Source organism: Oncorhynchus masou, chromosome 15, assembly GCF_036934945.1.
Source record: "Oncorhynchus masou masou isolate Uvic2021 chromosome 15, UVic_Omas_1.1, whole genome shotgun sequence".
NCBI classification, from domain to species: Eukaryota; Metazoa; Chordata; class Actinopteri; order Salmoniformes; family Salmonidae; genus Oncorhynchus; species Oncorhynchus masou.
This window is the reverse complement of record NC_088226.1, coordinates 34,898,124-34,917,931: the sequence shown is the minus strand read 5'-3', so window position 1 is coordinate 34,917,931 and position 19,808 is coordinate 34,898,124. Positions and strand designations below refer to the sequence as shown.

The window sequence follows — 19,808 nt, the reverse complement described above, 5'->3', positions numbered from 1 at the left end:
GGAACATCCGAGTGTCATCAACACTCATTAACGTCAGATCAGTGCACGCAGAGAAAATAAAAACATTTGGGAATATATTTCGTAGAACAGACATGCTTCTGTCACCTCCAAACACCTCCAGCTGGGAAATCAGGTGACCGTAAGCAGAGGAACCTGTCTCTCTCTCTCTGGACATGTGGGAAGGGAAAATAAAAGTACTTTGCGGAGCACAGATTTGATTCCACCAAAGCCTGTCCTGTCATGTACGTCTATATCAATGTCATTCACGTTGACAACAACTCAAATACAATAACCCCCGGGCCCCTTATTTGTGGAGCATCTCTATACCATCGAGGGGGTTAACCCTAAACTGAGCCACCACCCCATCAAAGTTACAGACTGTGACAGCGGGATGTGTAACAAACCTAAATGGTTCCTCTTTAGGGTCCATGGGGGGAATTAATAATAGGGCGGACCGTTTGTTCCTGAACCTACATTGTTGGGGCCAGGGCTGTGATTCCGACATGGTGAGACGCATAATGTCTTTCCCTGTTCGGCCGGTAATGGTTCCCAGGTTGGATTTTGATTGGCTGTCATTACGTCAGGTAATCACAATAAGGCTTGCATTAAGACGCTTTTGGTCTGGAGCTATTAGATGGCTCAATGACTTTCTCTGTGGTTGGTGGGGCATCTGTGTTTTTACAGTTGCCCCTAGAATACTCTGTAGGGGGAACTCGTCCCTTACGACAAAGAACAAGACCATCAGCTGACAAAGCCGTAATTCTAAAAGGCCTTAAATAAGGCCTGAAGCGGAGAAAACATACACTGCCGTTCAAATGTTTGGGGTCACTTAGAAATGTCCTTTAAAAAAAAAAAAAAAGCAAATTTTTTGTCCATTAAATTAATATTAAATTGATCAGAAATAAAGCGTAGACATTGTTAATGTTGTAAATGACTATTGTAGCTGGAAATGGCAGATTTTTTTCATGGAATATCTACACAGGCGTACAGAGCCCATTATCAGCAACCATCACTCCTGTGTTCCAATGGCACGTTGTGTTAGCTAATCCAAGTTTATAATTTTAAAAGGCTAATTGATCATTAGAAAACCCTTTTGCAATTATGTTAGCACAGCTGAAAACTGTTGTTCTGATTAAAGAAGCAATAAAACTGGCCTTCTTTAGACTAGTTGAGTATCTGGAGCATCAGCATTTGTGGGTTCGATTACAGGCTTAAAATGTCCAGAAACAAAGAACTTTCTCCTGAAACTCGTCAGTCTATTCTTGTTCTGAAAAATGATGGCTATTCCATGTGAGAAATTGCCAAGAAACAGCGCAAATTGGCTCGAACCAGAATATAAAGAGGAGTGGGAGACCCTGTCGCACATTAGAGTGTTTAGTTTGAGAAACAGAAGTCTGCAACTGGCAGCTTCATTAAATAGTACCTGCAAAACACCAGTCTCAACGTCAACAGTGAATCGGCGACTCCGGGAGGCTGGCCTTCTCGGCAGAGTTCCTCTGTCCAGCGTCTGTGTTCTTTTCCCCATCTTAATCTTTTATTTTATTGGCCAGTCTGAGATATGGCTTTTTCTTTGTAACTAACTTTGAGACTGGTGTTTTGTGGCGCAGTGTTGTATTTTGAGACGGGCTTGAATGAGCTAAGTAGCCAATAGGCAGAGGGTAGGATAATTTGTCTGATTCTCTGGTATGGGAATAATAATAATGCATTTTATTTTGTAAAGTGGTTTCTTGCATCGAACAACACATCATTTTCAGTCACCTCCTTGTCTGAAGGACAAGTGGATGAACAGGTTATTGTCAAGCTCTGCATGTTTTTTTCTTCTTCAAAAGTCTCATGGAATGTAGGCCTACATTGAACACCACACATTGGCTGCTACTGTAGACTGAATGATAGAACAGCTATTTCCAAAGTAACATTTTATGGGTGCGTTTTCTCTATTGTTTTTTTAATGGTAGGCCACTCTGGCAGGCTTACATTATCCTCAAATAGCCACAGTAGCCTTCTTAGCCACTGTTAAAAAAATTGTATTTAATTTATTTATGATATAATAATGTGTAATTAGAACATGAAACTAAAAACATAATCTCACATTTTATAATCTTATAACATCTGACTCAAATCTGTTCACATCATTTCAAGCTCATTTCTACTGTGAAACTGTTGAAACATTTAAATGGCTGTCTGATGACATTAACAGGTACTTCCCTAAAAAGCCAGTGTGTTTAAAACATTGTTGATATACAGTGGGGCAAAAAAGTATTTAGTCAGCCACCAATTGTGCAAGTTCTCCCACTTAAAAAGATGAGAGGCCTGTAATTTTCATCATATGTACACTTTAACTATGACAGACAGAATGCAGAAATGAAATACAGAAAATCACATTGTAGGATTTTTAATGAATTTATTTGCAAATTAGTAAGTATTTGGTCACCTACAAACAAGCAAGATTTCTGGCTCTAACAGACCTGTAACTTCTTCTTTAAGAGGCTCCTCTGTCCTCCACTCGTTACCTGTATTAATGGCACCTGTTTGACTAAATACTTTTTTTGCCGCACTGTAGATATAACTTTCAATCAGCGTACAGTATATCCACTTACAGTTTTTCCATAGCTGGATAAGTCAGCGATGGTCAATTAGTAGTATTGCCCTTTCTTGGGAACTCAACTTACAGTTGCGAGTTAGAATAGTAGAAAACACTAGGTGCAACTTCGAAATGTGGTTGTACATCAGCAGCATTGTTTTACAACCGGAGTTGTAACAGCGCTCTTAAAGGGGCAATGTCTTCTTAAAAGGGCAATGACATACAGTACTTTGTTATAGAAACTACACACATCTAAATTTGAGTGAAAAGTAATTATTTATAATAAAAATAATAAAAATTGAAACAGGTTTCCCTCAAGTGTTTCCCTGTATTTAGCACCATCCATCATTCCGGCAAATCTGACCAGTTTCCCAGTCCCTGCCGATGAAAAACAACCCCAGATGATGCTGCCACCACCATGCTTCACTGTGGGGATGGTATTCGCGGGGTGATGAGAGGTGTTGGGTTTGCACCAGACATAGTGAGTACCTCCTTCCATACGCTTGGGGAGTCTCCAACATGCCTTTTGGTGAACACCAAACGTGTTTGCTTATTTTTTTACTGTAACCAATGGCTTTTTTCTGGCCACTCTTCCGTAAAGCCCAGCTCTGCGGAGTGTACGGCTTAAAGTGGTCCTATGGACAGATACTCTAAATGTCAACCATTTTTACCAATATGTTATTGGGCCCATTTCTGGAGGGTAGGTTGTCTGTTAAAAAAGTCCCCAGAATTGAGCTCCTCAGTCCTTCTACATAACAATTCTGTATAAAATTATTATCCTTCCCTAAAAGCATGATGGTCATGACTTTCTTACATGAAAGAGGAGGTTAACTTGGCCCCAGTCAATCGACCTGAGATCAACGTAAGTTTCAGTCATGGGATTTTTGTTGCGCTTTATCCCCTGGACTCTAGAAGTCTGTTATAATCAACTCTCTACCATTTGGCTAGAAGATCATCTTAGGGTCTCTCACACGCACACACATATTACTCAAGATAATGGTGAGTACATTTCCCGGCAGAGAACAGGAAGAGTAGATTCATTGGGTCTAATTACCCTCCAGGCTGGCTTCAGGACAAGGACTGTGTCCCAAATGGCACCCTATGAGCCCATAGGGCTCTGGTCAAAAGTAGTACACTACATAAGGAATGGGATGCCATTTGGGACATAACCCAGGAATGTCTTCGGAGACATTACCTTTTGGAAACTCTCCCATTTCTCCTATATTGACTCTGGATAGAACCAGTCCTGATCCATCCTAAACTTCTTGGCTTGTTTGTTAGAGAATAACTCACAATGTTAATATCCAGAACATTGTCTCCTCTTAGAGGCCGTCATCATTAACATTATCACCCCACCCACTCATCTCCCCAGGCCCCGTTTAGGGCTGGCTAGTGGCTAGTTCTGTCTACCTCAGAGCTCTCTCTCACAGACTGTCTGCTAAGGGGGATTATGGTCTGGGTCTACCAGAGCTAATTCTCATCAGTTCAAATAGACAGACAACCCTGGCCTGGTATTTGTGGTGGGACGTGGGCACGAATATATATATATATATATATAAATATAAGAGTGAGAGGTTTTTATTTTTATTAGGATCCTCATTAGCGACAGCTAGTCTTACTGGGGTCCGACACATAACGAAAAATACAGACAAAGATTTTACAAACATTAACATGTAGTGTGTTTGTTCATCTATCAATTACACATACATGTCAGTACACACACAAAAAGGTCACATGGGAGAGACGTTGTGCCGCGAGGTGCTGCTTTATTTGTATTTTTAAACCAGGTTTGCTGTTCACTTGCGCTGTATGAGATGGAAGGGAGTTCCATGCAGGTATGGCTCTGAATAACATATACATTTCATTGAATTTGTTCTGGACCTGGGGACTGTGAAAAGACCCCTGGTGGCATGTTTGGTGGGGTAAGTGTGTGTGCCAGTTCTGTGTAAGTTGACTATGCAAACAATCCGGAATTTCCAACACATGAATATAAAAACACGAAGCAATGCAGTCAGTCTTTCCTCAACTTTTAGCCAAGAGTCTGGCATGCATAGCATTGATATTAGCCGCTCTGTCCTGGGCCAGCTGCAGCTTAACTAGGGCATTCTTTGCAGCATTTAACCATATGGCTGGACAATAATCAAGATAGGATCAAAATGGAGGCTGCAGGACTTGCTTTGTGGAGTGTGGTGTCAAAACAAAAGAGAAAAAAAGCAGAGCAGCTCTTTATCACGGACAGACCTCTCTCATTCTTTACAACAATTGAATCAATATAATTTGGACCATGACAGTGAGAAAAGAGAGAAAATAGAGAGGGGGCGTCTTGATGACTATGCAGGTCCCAAGGCTGGTTGGCTGTGATCTCACCACGACATCCCAGCACTGATCTCCCAGATGATTGGCTAAAATCAGGCTTTCTGGGAGTGATCGATATCTCTCACCGAATCCGAGCGTGGTGGTAGTAGGGTGCGTGTTTGTGCGTGTCGCTACGGACAACAAAACATACTGCTCATACTGCCTTTGCATGTTCAATAAGAAATGCAATATAAATATATAATATATATATATAATTTATATATAATATAAATGTATTTTTCAACATTCAGAAAGTATTCACTTTGACTTTTTCCACAATTTGTTGTATTAGTGGGATTTAAATTTATTTAAACACATTTTTTTGTCAACGATCCACACAATTCTAAGGTCAAAGTGTAAGAAAAATTAACATTAGTAAAGAATTTATGAAAAATAAAACACAATTCCCATTTGACATTAAGCTATTGTGTGTAGGCCAGTGACAAAGAAACATTTGAATCCATTTTAAATTCGGCTGTAAACAAGAAAATGTGTAAAAAGTCAAGGGTTGTGAATGCTTTCTAAATGCACTGTATATTTAAGCCATAATGCACGAGGGGGGTGTGGTATATGGCCAATATACCACGGTGCCTTATTGCTATTATAAACTGGTTATCAAAATAATTAGAGCAGTAAAAATGCATGTTGTCATACTCAAGGTATATGGTCTGATATACCACGGCTGTCAGCCAATCAGCATTCAGGGCTCTAACCACTCAGTTTGTAATGAAAAATATATTGATATCTCCAAAATGAATACACATGAGTGCAACAATTGTTTTTTGTAATGACTTTTTATTTCATGGTGAATGAAAGTGTTGGCTTTGAAGGCTTTGTTTGGACATTAGGATAGAGGTGAGATTGTTCTTCTGGAAGAGGGTAGGCACAAGTTGAACGGTTGAAAGGACTGAGGTACCTTGAAGGGTGTGGCAGAGCATGTCAGTCTATGTGATCACAGTGGGGCCCGTGCGGCCGGTCTTCTCGTGGAGCCCAGAGATCTTCAGTGCAATCTCCACCAGAGGTTTCAGCATGACCTGAGGAAGACAGTCAACCTTAGACTACAGCCCCTTACCATAACCCCTTCCCCGTTACAGTCTTAACAAAGAACTCCACCTGGCCCTCGAGTAGGCCAAGCATCTTGCAATAATGCGTTCACTTGTGAGCAAGGTGAAGGAGACGAAATTAATCCGTTTCAGAGGGTCTCTTTATCCAAAACTATTTTCAGGGAGTTTCTTCCCCCTTCTGCCAGTCTGCCTTTCTTACGCTATCATTCATTTTATCATTCTCCCTCCTGCCGAGAACACTTGATGAAGTGTCAAATCTGTACTTTTTTTCCATTTTCTTTTCCCCACGGTTCCCCCCCACTTCTTCCTGGCCCTGATATCAACCATGACTAAACTCTTAGTCAAACATTCCCTCTCAAGTCAACTAGGAATTCTGGAAGGCACGGTTGTTGGTCCTGACGACCCAACGTGTCAAGGCGAATGGTTAAGTCGGACATCAGAGATGCACTCAGGTGTGCCTCAAGGATCAATTTGAGTTTATGGTCTATAATCAACAGCATTGGGAGACAGATTGAGACAGCTGATGTACATTTTTACGCAGATGACACTGTTCTCTTGTCAAGTGGCAGCAGTTTGACTGGCTTTTGAAAAAGCTCAAAAACAGCTTTTTAAACATCATTCAACCGAATCTATACGATTTGATTTGAAGCTTGTTCTGAATTCGTGCTATTTTCCAATGCTAAACACTTTGAAAACCATGGTCATGACTACCTTGGCAGGGCAGTCCATAGAGCAAGTTAAAGCCTACAAATATCTGGGAGTTTGGGTTGAGCTTCCACCACCCTTGTAGAAAACCTTGTTGGGAAACTCAAACTGTGTATAGAACTTTATTAGCGGCACAAAGCTCGTTTCCGTTCCCTTTACCACCGGAGTTAATTCGTTGTACTTTGCTCTCTGTGTTGGACTATGGTGACACTATTTATGTGCATTCCTCAATCGTCCTTCACTAAAGGTTCTTGACTCTGTATATCAGACAGCTCTTCATTTAGTCTCTAACCAGATGCCCAACTCCTCATTGTGATCTCCACAGTGCTGTCGGCTGGACATAGCAACACGCAGACTCAAGCACCAGTACATTATTATTTAAAAAGCCCATTTTTATCCATCCTCTCTTCCCTCCAAGCCAACCTAAAACTACAGGACCTGGTGTCCCTAGAAGAGTTTAAAAGGACAAAACAGATTAACAGGTTGTTGAGACATGCATTTGTTCCTAGTTGTCCCCCGAAGTAACTGTCTAGCGATGCCTTTATGCATATTGTTTGAACTATTTTTGATTCTGTAACGTGACATATCGCACTTGTTTCTTTCCGGACTCGTGTTGTGCACATGTTCTTTACTGACATGCTGCAACTTCATCTGGTTTGATGCATCTTTGATCTGCCTGTTTGTCTGAAACTGATGTGTTCATGCTGCTGTCTTGATCCAGTTTACTTATGAAAAATATTGATTTCAAAACTGCAACACTACTAATCTGGTGAAATAAAATTCTAAACAAGCTGTCTGCTAGGTCCAGATTCCAGGCCTCCCCCTCTGGGCTGAGGGGAAGCCTTTTGAGGGCTATTCCCTCTGACAACGTAACAAACCTTGGAAGTGTGTGTGTAAATACTTCATCTCCCATAGAGCCATCATGACAAGTGTAAGGGCTCCCCCACCATGCCCCGTCACATTCCATCATCCAAATCAGAAGACCCCAGCTGCTCCTCGGCCCTCAGGTCTCACCTGTGCGTCGCCGTAGATCTTGGCAGGGTCTTTCTCATAGCTGTCTATGTAGAGCCTGACGGTTGCCCCGGCGCTGCCTGTCCCACTGAGACGGAAGATGATCCTGGAGCCGTCGGAGAAGACGATCCTCAGACCCTGAGAGAAAGAGAGAGAGTGAAACCGGACTATATGATGACTATGGTGAAATCACTTATAGAAGTTAATTTACTGGAAATACGGAACAAAAACGAACAACAATGCCATTTTTCAAGGTACAATATGCAAGTGCCTCTGGTGATACGTCAAGTATCAGTAGCAGGGTAGCCTAGTGGTTAGAGCGTTGGACTAGTAATCGAAAGGTTGCAAGTTCAAATCCCTGAGCTGACAAGGTACAAATCTGTCGTTCTGACCCTGAACAGGCAGTTAACCAACTGTTCCGAGGCCTTCATTGAAAATAAGAATTTGTTCTTAACTGACTTGCCTAGTAAAATAAAGGTAAAATTTAAAAAAAAATTAAAAGTCCCTACATAGGCAGGATCAAGCATCAAATGTGATGGTCATCTTTCGCTTAACAGAATTGTTATAAAATACCATCACTCATTATCATCAAACTATACCGACTAAATAGATCACCCACATTGCAATGGCTCTGCCTAGATGCCCCCCCCCCCCCGGGTCCTGCTGCTTACCTGGTTCTTGGAGACGCTGCCGTCCACAGGGTCGGTGTAGGCAAAGTTGTCAGAGACTGCCACCTCATAACTTTTATCTCCTGACGAGAACTTCTGGCCCACAAAGGACTTGTCAAACATGGTAGCCTCCAGCTCCTTGATCATGGTGTTGGCTTTGTCCGAGTCCACCTCTTCATAGTCATACCTGGTGTAGTTTGGATGGGTTGGGGAATGGTCTTAATAGGAAGACTAAATAAGAGCTCTCAACTGTCAATGTGTGCATACTCCACGAGATGAGTGGCGTTAAAAAAATAGTCAAATGGACCACCTTAACGAATGTGTACATTTATGGAGGCCGTCATCGAAGAACTTGATATAAAAGAAAGACTAACAAATGGTTCTATAAGTACTTCAATACTCTATGAGAAACAACAGCCTAAAGAATGTGGCCCCCGATCCAGATACTGTAGTTCTCTAGTTCACCACTGGAGGGTAACAGAGTAGCAGAGTCCCAGACTTACCTGGTGAAGAAGTTCCTGCCAAATTTGTTCCAGTGGTCTTTCATGATCTCCTCCACACTCTGCTTCCTGTGGGCTAGGATGGACATCCAGGCCAGCACCGCCCACAAGCCGTCCTTCTCACGGATGTGATCAGAGCCTGGGGGGGTTGGGGGGGGGGGGGGGGTAAACAACGAAGAGAGGAGGGGGAAGAAGGGTGGTGGTTAAGACATGTGCTAGCACCTCTCACCAGAATGCATAGCCCAACTGACTGGAACGAAGTAATACCACCAATCTGATTTATCTAAATGTTTGCGCTGACGGGCCATAGTAAACAGGCTGTTATATTACTTGAAAATGTGGATCCCTCACTCACCAGTGCCGAAGCTCTCCTCTCCGCACAGAGACAGCTTGCCAGCGTCCATAAGGTTGCCGAAGAACTTCCAGCCAGTAGGAGTCTCATACAGATTCATCTTCAGGGCTTTAGCCACACTGAGGGACAGAGAGAGAGCAAAAGAGCTCATTTTCATATCCTAACTCCTGCACTTAAACACGGATGAGGAAACTAGGAGCGGCAGACAGCCTCGTGGTTAGATCATTGGGCCGGTAACTGAAAGGTTGCTGGATCGAATCCTGAGTTGACAACGTAAAAATCTGTCGATCTGCCCCTGAATAAGGCAGTAAACCCACCGTTCCCCGGTAGGTCGTCATCCCCGGTAGGTTGTCATTGTAAATAAGAATTTGTTCTTAACTAGCATAGTTAAATATATATTTTTTATTTTTAAATGCTGATTAATGTGCACTGTCCCGGGGATAAACTACCTCCATGAAACCTACAGCTACTGATGTCACAGGAAGGCCAAAAATATCATCAAGGACAACAACCACCCAAGCCATTGCCTGTTCACCCCGCTTCCATCCAGAAGGTGAGGTCAGCACAGGTGCATCAAAGCTGGGACCGAGAGACTGAAAAAGCTTCTATCTCAAGGCCATCAGACTGCTAAACAGCAATCACTAACTCAGAGAGGCTGCTGCCTACATTGAGACCCAATCACTGGTCACTTTCATAAATTCATCACTAGTCACTTTATACAATGCCACTCTAAATAATGCCACTTTAATAATGGTTACATATCTTACATTACTCATATATGTATACACACTCTATTTTATACCATCTATTGCACCTCGCCTATGCCGCTCGGCCATCGCTCATCCATACATTTATATGTACATATTCTCATTCACCCCTTTAGATTGGCGTGTATTAGGTAGTTGTTGGGAAATTGTTAGATAACTTGTTAGATATCACCGCACTGTCGGAACTAGAAGTACAAGCATTTCGCTACAACCGCATTAACATCTGCTAACCATGTGTATGTGACCAATAACATTTGATACACGAATAAATAACTATTTAATGCACAACCAAGAAGAAGCTATGAACGGACTGTGTGTGGACGTTAGGCTCACTTGTCCAGAGCTCCGCTTGTGGGCATGCTGCGGGCCAGACCTTTGACCCCAGTCTTCTGGAAGTAGGGGATGCAGGTGATGTTGGCTGCGATGACGGCCACAGAGTCCGATGGGTTGACGAAGAAGCCATGCTTTCCCAGGACCATGTTACGATCCTGTGGAGCAGAAAGGAGAGGGTAGGGAAGGAAAGGAAAGGAGAGGGTAGGGAAGGAAAGGAGAGGGTAGGGAAGGAAAGGAGAGGGTAGGGAAGGAAAGGAGAGGGTAGGGAAGGAAAGGAAAAAGAAGGAGAGGATCAGCATCTGAACAGACTGCAGCAGAGACGAGGTAAAACAGAGGTTTGGATGGATTGTGGGCCGACTCAAGGACTGGTTCTACTGACACTCGGGGACAAGGAATAGCTTCAATTCCAGGCTTCTTACAGCCCCCGACTGTCTACTTACACCGTCCCCGTCGAAGGCGGCTCCGAGGTCGTACTCTCCTCCCTTCATGGCGTTGACCAGGTCAGAAGCGTAGGTCAGATTGGGGTCAGGGTGGTGACCACCAAAGTCCTCCTTGGGGACACAGTTGAAAGCACCATCGGCGGCAGCGCCCAACTCCTCACAAACGATCTTCTTCACATAGGGTCCAACCACTGGAGGGGGGCGAGAGGGTAAAGGTTATTATGTATAGGAGTGTGGATGTGCAGTGTGTGTGTGTGCTGGGAATCTAACTGAACAAAAAACAGCATTTAAGAGATCAGACTCATTTGGACAACATGTCACAGTCCTAAAGACACAAACCGGTGTTTGTCCTGGGCATACAAACAGAACTGAGAGCAGGAATCTAGATCTACCTTGCTTAGACATAATTTAAAAAATATATATACACACACACACACACACACACACACAGTTAAAGTCGGAAGTTTACATAGACTTAGGCTGGAGTCATTAAAACTAATTTTTCAACCTCTACAAATTTCTTGTTAACAAACTATAGTTTTGGCAAGTCGGTTAGGTCATCTACTTTGTGCATGACAAGTAATTTTTCCAACAATTGTTTACAGACAGATTATTTCACTTATAATTCACTGTACCACAATTCCAGTGGGTCAGAAGTTTACATACAATAAGTTGACTGTGCCTTTAAACAGCTTGGAAAATTCCAGAAAATGATGTCATGGCTTGACAAGCTTCTGACATCATGACAGGCTTATTGACATCATTTGAGTCAATTGGAGGTGTACCTGTGGATGCATTTCAAGGCCTACCTTCAAAATCAGTGCCTCTTTGCTTGATATCAAAGAAAAATCAAAAGAAATCAGCCAAGATCTCAGAAAAAAAATTGTAGACCTCCACAAGTCTGGTTCATCCTTGGGAGCAATTTCCAAATGCCTGAAGGTACCACGTTCATCTGTACAAACAATAGTACGCAAGTATAAACATCATGGGACCACGCAGCCGTCATAGCGCTCAGGAAGGAGACGCGTTCTGTCTCTTAGAGATGAACGTACTTTGGTGCAAAAAAGTGCAAATAAATCCCAGAACAACAGCAAAGGACCTTGTGAAGATGCTGGAGGAAACAGGTACAAAAGTATCTATATCCACAGTAAAACAAGCCCTATATTGGCATAACCTGAAAGGCCGCTCAGCACAGAGGAAGCCACTGCTCCAAAACCACCATAAAAAAAGCCAGACTATGGTTTGCAACTGCACATGGGGACAAAGATTGTACTTATTGGAGAAAAGTCCTCTGGTCTGGTGAAACAAAAATAACTTTTTGGCCATAATGACCATTGTTATGTTTGGAGGAAAAATGGGGACGCTTGCAAGCCGAAGAACACCATCCCAACCGTGAAGCACAAGGGTGGCAGTATCATGTTGTTGGGGGTGCTTTGCTGCAGGAGGGACTGGTGCACTTCACAAAATAGATGGCATCATGAGGCAGGAGAATTATGTTGATATATTGAAGCAACATCTCAAGACATCAGTCAGGAAGAGAAAGTTGTAGCAAAATGGCTTAAGGACAAGAAAGTCAAGGTGCTAGAGTGGCCATCACAAAGCCCTGACCTCAATCCTATAGAAAAGTTGTGGGCAGAACTGAAAAGGTGTGTGCGAGCAAGGAGGCCTACAAACCTAACCCAGTTACACCAGCTCTGTCAGGAGGAATGGGACAAAATTCACCCAACTTATTGTGGGAAGCTTGTGGAAGGCTACACAAAACGTTTGACCCAAGTTAAGCAATTTAAAGGCAATGCTACCAAATACTAATTCAGAGTATGTAAACTTCTGATCCACTGGGAATGTGATGAAAGAAATAAAAGCTGAAATAAATAGTTCTCTACTATTATTCTGACATTTCACATTCTGAAAATAAAGTGATGATCCTAACTGACCTAAAAGAGGGAACTTTTACTAGGATTAAATGTCAGGAATTGTGAATAACTGAGTTTAAATGTATTTGGCTGAGGTGTATGTAAACTTCTGACATCAACTGTATATAAATATGCATATATATATATATATATATATATATATATATATATATGCATGTAAATAAAAGCCAATTCAATACAAGACATGGGAGATGGTGGAGGTGTCATACAGCAGCCAGCACCAGAGAGGTAGGCTACAGTATGTGATCCATACCGCCATGCATGGCGTCCAGACGGACTTTAATGTGATTGGCTCCAGACACCAGCCCCTTCAAGGCATGGAAGTCGAAGATTCCCCTCAGCATCTCAGCGTAGGCCTCCACAGAGTCCACAATCTCCACTGTAGAGGATAAACAGCAGAGTTAGGATTCATAAGATTTAATGTAGCATTTTAGACTCAGGATAAAACAGACAAATTATAAAACTATATTGCATATGCAGATACTTTAGATCACAGTGCTTTACTGATTGCAATACCACCTGAACTTCAGTGCCTTGCCCAAGGATTTGTACCAGTGAGCTTCTCACAGATTTGGTCTCCAAGCTAACCCATCCCAGTCAGTTGAGATCTGACACCCAGCTAATCCCGTCCAATCCTACAATACCTGTCAAGGGCTTGAACGTGTCCACATTGAAAGTCTGCTTGCCGATCTTGGAGATGTCCACTTTGAGGTCAGGGCATATGTGGTACTCTGTTAGGCTCTTGCTGATCTGGAAGATTTTGTCTGTGATCCCCTCTGGAGCAGGACCTGGGGGGCAGAGACACACAGTAAGGTGAGGAGGATAAGGAAGAGGTTTTGAGAAATGCTATGCAATACAGTAAAACAGCCATACCCCACCACTATGTATACTAAACTTTGTCTTAAAAGTATCGATTGAAGTAAATCAGCATTGCTCTGCGCACCCTATCCTGAAACGTGCTACACCTTACTAGCTCTGACTTTGCCGACAGCTACTATGAAGGAACAATATGACTTACTGTGATATGTGGTTGTCCCACCCAGCCATCTTAAGATGGTTGCATTAACTGTAAGTCGCTCTGGAAGAGCGTCTGATAAATGGCTAACTTGTAAATCTTCATCAAAGGTCAGTGAATTTTAAACGTTACCCTCCAGCACAGTCTCATCCCCGGTTCCTATCTCTCACCGGTCTCTCTCCTCTATGGGTTTTTCCTTTTCTCCCTCCTGTGTGTCTTTTTCCAGTCTCTCTCCTCTCCTCTCCCATCCCCTCTCCCATCCCCTCTCCTCTCCTCTCTCATCCCCTCTCCATCCCCTCCCTTCCCCTCTCCTCTCCTATCCTCTCCCCTCCCATCCCCTCTCCCATCCCATTCCCTCTCCTCTCCCATCCCATTTCCTCTCCCATCTCCTCTCCTCTCCCATCCCCTCTCCTCTCCCCTCCTTCCTCTCCCATCCCATCTCTTCTCCCATCCCCTCTCTTCTCCCATCCCCTCTACTCTCCCATCCCCTCTACTCTCCTCTCCCATCCCATTCCCTCTCCTCTCCCATTCCCTCTCCTCTCCCATCCCCTCTCCTCTCCCCTCCCCCCTCTCCCATCCCATCTCTTCTCCCATCCCCTCTCCTCTCCCCTCCCCCCTCTCCCATCCCATCTCTTCTCCCATCCCCTCTCCTCTCCCCTCCCCCTCTCCCATCCCATCTCTTCTCCCATCCCCTCTCTTCTCCCATCCCCTCTACTCTCCTCTCCCATCCCATTCCCTCTCCTCTCCCATCCCCTCCCTTCTCCCATCCCCTCTCTTCTCCTCTCCCATCCCATCTCCTCTCCCATCCCTTCTCCCATCCCCTCTCTCCCATCCCCTCCCCTCTCCCATCCTCTCCCATCCCCCCTCCTCTCCTCTCCCATCCCCTCCTCTCTCCCATCCCTCTCCCATCCCCCCTCCTCTCCTCTCCCCTCCCATCCCCCTCTCCCATCCCCTCTCCCATCTCCTCTCTCCCATCCCCTCCCCTCTCCCCTCCTCTCCCATCCCCCCTCCTCTCCTCTCCCATCCCCTCTCCCATCCTCTCCCATCCCCCCTCCTCTCCTCCTCCCCTCCTCTCCTCTCCCATCCCCTCTCCCATCCCCCTCCTCTCCTCTCCCCTCCCCTCTCCCATCCCCTCCCCTCTCCCATCCCCTCTCCCCCTCCTCTCCCATCCCCCCTCCTCTCCCATCCCCTCTCTTCTCCCCCTCTCCTCTCCTATCCCCTCCCCTCCCATCCCCCCCTCCTCCTCTCCTCTCCCATCCCCCCTCCCTCTCCTCTCCTCTCCCATCTCCCCTCCTCTCCCATCTCCCCTCCCCTCTCCCCTCTCCCATCCCCTCTCCTCTCCCATCCTCTCCCATCCCCCCCTCTCCTCTCCTCCCCTCCTCTCCTCTCCCATCCCCCCTCCTCTCCTCTCTCCCATCCCCTCCCCTCTCCCATCCTCTCCCATCCCCCCTCCTCTCCTCTCCCCTCCCATCCCCTCTCCCATCCCCTCTCCCATCTCCTCTCTCCCATCCCCTCCCCTCTCCCATCCTCTCCCATCCCCCCTCCTCTCCTCTCCCATCCCCTCCCCTCTCCCATCCTCTCCCATCCCCCTCTCCTCTCCTCCCCTCCTCTCCTCTCCCATCCCCTCTCCTCTCCCATCCCCCCTCCTCTCCTCTCCCATCCCCTCCCCTCTCCCATCCCCTCTCCCCCTCCTCTCCCATCCCCCCTCCTCTCCCTCTCCTATCCCCTCCCCTCCCATCCCCCTCCTCTCCTCTCCCATCCCCCTCCTCTCCTCTCCTCTCCCATCTCCCCTCCCCTCTCCTCTCCCATCCCCTCTCCTCCCATCCTCCTCCCCCTCTCCCATCCCCTCTCTCCTCTCCCATCCCCCTCCTCTACTCTCCCATCCCCCCCTCCTCTCCTCTCCTCTCCCATCCCCCTCCTCTCCTCTCCCCTCCCCTCTCCTCTCCCATCCCCCCCCTCCTCTCCTCTCCTCTCCCATCCCCCCTCCTCTCCTCTCCCCTCCCCTCTCCTCTCCCATCCCCTCTCCTCTCCTCTCCCATCCCCTCCCCTCTCCCATCCCCTCCCCTCTCCCATCCCCTCTCCCCCCTCCTCTCCTCTCCCATCCCCCCCCTCTCCCATCCCATCCCCTCTCCTCCCTCTCCTCTCCCATCCCCTCTCCTCCCCTCCTCTCCCATCCCCCTCTCCTCTCCTCCCCTCCTGTCCTCTCCCATCCCCTCCCCCTCCCCCATCCCCTCTCCTCCCCCTTCTCCTCTCCCATCCCCTCTCCTCTCCCATCCCCCCTCCTCTCCTCTCCCATCCCCTCTCCTCTCCCCTCTCCTCTCCTATCCCCTCCCATCCCATCTCCTCTCCTCCCCTCCTCTCCCATTCCCCCTCCCTCTCCTCCCCTCCTCTCCTCTCCCATCCCCCCCTCTCCCTCTCTCTCTTCCTCTCCCATCCCCTCTCCCATCCCCTCTCCCATCCCCTCTCCCATCCCCTCCCCTCTTCTCCTCTCCCATCCCCTCTCCTCTCCCATCCCCTCTCCCATCCCCCTCCTCTCCTCTCCCATCCCCCTCCTCTCTCCTCCTCCCCTCCCCTCTCTCCTCCCCTCTCCTCTCCCCTCCCCTCTCTCCTCTCCTCTCCCATCCCCTCTCCTCTCCCATCCCCTCTCCTCTCCTCTCCCATCCCCTCTCTCCTCCCATCCCCTCTCTCCTCTCCTCTCCCATCCCCTCTCTCCTCTCCTCTCCTCTCCCATCCCCTCTCCTCTCCCATCCCCTCTCCTCTCCCATCCCCTCTCCCATCCCCTCTCCCATCTCACCTCCGGAGGCAATGTTGTACTTGATGCCAAAGTCTCCGTTGGGGCCACCGGGGTTGTGGCTGGCCGTGAGGATGATTCCTCCCACAGCTTTGAGCTTGCGGATCACACAGGACACAGCAGGGGTGGACATGATACCATCCTGACCGATGATCAGGTGGCCGATCTACATGGTGACAGGAGAGAAAGCGAGGGACGTGGAGAACAATGGGCTAATCAGCTTTCTCCGATGTCATTTTTTACTATATGTTATACTGTGTAGAATATTCCCTGCCGTTCTGCGCGTGCCACATTTGCATATTCTCTGGTCAGAACCTGTTGATTGGAGCAGAGCATTTCCCCCTGGCCTTGTGTTGTTTCATTACTGATAATAACTTTGTACATGTGTGCATACCTGCAACAGTAAGTACCTTATAATTTGTATCAACATTTCCTTGTTGTAATTATGCTGTCGGAGTGAAGTTATTTTCCATTGCTAGCTAATTGATTTGCACATGGCGGCCTCATGCCCAATAATTGGCACATGTATAGAGAACGTGTAGCCCGTCTTCTTTAATTATAACCGCAGACACAAGAGCTACTCATTTCATAGCCTTTATGGTATCATTTTCTGTTCATGTGTTTTAGTCCATTTCTCCATTAGTTCTGTATGCTACTATGGCGTCTGAGAATCGCTAGCTTCTTTTACTCCTTTGAAGTGGTCATCATGGCCCTTTGGCTTGTGTAGCCACTTGGCCTGTTCATTGTATAGCTCTGCCCTGCCCCCTTGTGGAGATTTTTAATTAGGTTTTGCCTTTGTTAATCAACCGTGCAATATCACTGTCATATTGTCAAGATGCCTTACTATTCTAATAGTTGCTTATTATTTTGCCACTGTGATATTGTCTTGATACTTATATCCTGATATTGTACCAATATTGCATACTAATTACCATTTCTTTACTCTGTACTTTCAGAAAACCACACACACAAACACACTTTGAAACCCCTGTGAATATATTTCCATTAAAACATCTTAAAACCTCAGAACTGGACATCTTTCTCACCAAAGATTGAGGCCAGCTTTTGAATGACCAGCAACATTTAGTGAATTAACTGTAGACTCCTTTACATCCTATTTATTTATTTATTTATTACATTCACCTATTCAGCCTACAGGATGAAAATACGAGAGGAGTATACTGATTCAACGTGCCAGTGGTGAGGTCAGGCTGCTATGTGGGAGCTAAACAAGCAACTGAGCGACACGGGATAGTATGGAAAGTAAACAATGTTTAGGGGTTGGTAGGATATTGTGTTTACAATACTGCTATAACTACTGGGCAGCATATAGCCTTGAGGTTGGAGCGTTTGGCCAGTAACCAAAAGGTCACTGGTTCGAATCCTGGAGCTGACAAGGTAAGAAAAATAAAAAAAAGCACTTATCCCCAATTGGGCCTGGGGAGTGTCTCAGGGGGAGTTGGGATATGCAAGAAACACATTTCCCATACGTGTGTGTGTGTGTGTGTGTAACAGGACAAATATAAACCCTCCCAAAATTATTATTTTTCCTCATCAGTCTATTGTCGGTTTGTGAAGAAATCTGGGTAACATCCCCTTTAACTTACGTAATAGGCCTCCATTAAAAGTGAAGATGACATGGGTAGCAAGTAAAAACGTAGCAATACATTATTCACCATGAATAAGTCGCATTCAGAGTAGAGTTGATGTGATGATCATGATGTTCATTTTGTCATCATAATGGGACAGATCATACTCGCGCTATATGGCGTGATCATGACATTGGTCTGTCTGTAAATCGTGTTTAGCCAGGAGGTCATTGTGTGTCTAGTTAAACAAGATGTGCCTGTGTACCCAAAATGCCCAGCTCGCTGTAATGCAAACCGCAGGGCTACGTGACAGCACACCACCACGCCTTCCTCTAAAAAGTCGCAAAGGGAACGAACAGAACGAACGGCTGTGCGTGCCACTGACATCCAAAAACAGTCTCTCCTAATAAAATAACCCCTCGGTGTTGCACTTTTCCCCGATTATTACAAACTTGCAGAGAACCGTTGTCTTTGTTGGTATACTAAACATTCATGGCAAGGCAGAGTGCTCACTGATTGGATATGCTACATAAGGGGAACCGGATGGTGTAGTGGTTTTTTGCGTCACCTGGGGAAAGGGCAAGGGTATCCTACCATTTAACATGCCATCTCCGTGCCATCTCCGTGCACTTAATCGAAAGATCAGCGGGGTCATTTAGCACCAGAGACCGTCTAAGAACACCACTGACCCCTATCACGTTCCAATGCATGGGGCTTGCACGTCATTGAACGTCAAAGTCCATGAGGATTCAATACTTTCTTTAAAATGATCCTATGCATGTGATTTGATATGAGAGAGAATTGTCATCTAGGCCTATATAGTCCCAATTAATATACCTTAAGAAAATGTAGGCTCAGGCCGATAGTTATTTTAGTCTAATGACAGCAATTGAAATGAATGTATCCGCCAACTTCAACACAATCACAGAAGCGTTACAATGTATAAACGATAGGAGCTGCCACTGTCAACACCGGGAGCTGTCAAAGACGCTAGGCTAGCTGCTGAGGGTGAGGCCTAGACTTAAGAGTCATGTTTTAGGGACTACCTGCTGGACTACGACAGAAGTATTACTGACCCCATTAGCAGCGGCGATCTGGATGATCAACTGAATGGCATCTTTCATGAAAAACCTTCCATCTCCTCCCACTACGAGCAATCCAGGCTGACGCTCCGCTGGGTCGATGCAAGAAATAATGCTTTGAATGAAGTTCTCTGCATAATGCTTATTCGTTTGAAAGACTGTCACCCTTTTCCTCAGGCCACTCGTACCAGGCTTCTGGTCGGGATATGCCTTGGTTTTGACTACTGTGATTTTCGTCATTTTCCCAAATAAAGTTGACAGCCCGTGTGATCCGCTTATTCAATGTAGGCGAATGCACCCCACAGCTTGCCACAAGTCCCCTTTGTTCGGATCCCGCCCACTTTTACATTTAAAACGACAGTACTCCAATTTGAATTTAGGTCTGTCAGTGCATGAAGGAAACCATATTTCGCTTTGTCAGGATGCAAGATGTTGGATGCCACAGTGTATAGTGCCTTCAGAAAGTATTCATACCCTTTGACTTATCCCACACTTGATTGTTTTACAACAAACTCATTCCACAGAGGGACGAGGGTCAGCAGTTTTTTCTCTCATTTCAATTAAGACCTAGGCAACCAGGTGAAGGGAGTTCGTTACTTATTAGTGATCTTAATTCATGAA

At 45.7% G+C, this 19,808-nt stretch overlaps 1 protein-coding gene across 1 annotated transcript; it reads right to left on the bottom strand.

The window, feature by feature from the left end:
* Positions 1-5,711: 5,711 nt before the first annotated feature.
* LOC135556175 (phosphoglucomutase-1-like) lies at positions 5,712-19,504 on the bottom strand. The gene is made up of 11 exons (XM_064989161.1): positions 19,182-19,504; positions 16,520-16,682; positions 13,355-13,498; positions 12,964-13,089; positions 10,777-10,967; positions 10,337-10,491; positions 9,240-9,355; positions 8,888-9,023; positions 8,388-8,571; positions 7,720-7,854; positions 5,712-5,970 (listed from the first exon to the last, which is right to left on the bottom strand). Exons 1-11 carry the CDS (start codon positions 19,425-19,427, stop codon positions 5,881-5,883), a joined length of 1,686 nt encoding a protein of 561 aa, XP_064845233.1. The 5' UTR covers positions 19,428-19,504; the 3' UTR covers positions 5,712-5,880.
* Positions 19,505-19,808: the final 304 nt, after the last annotated feature.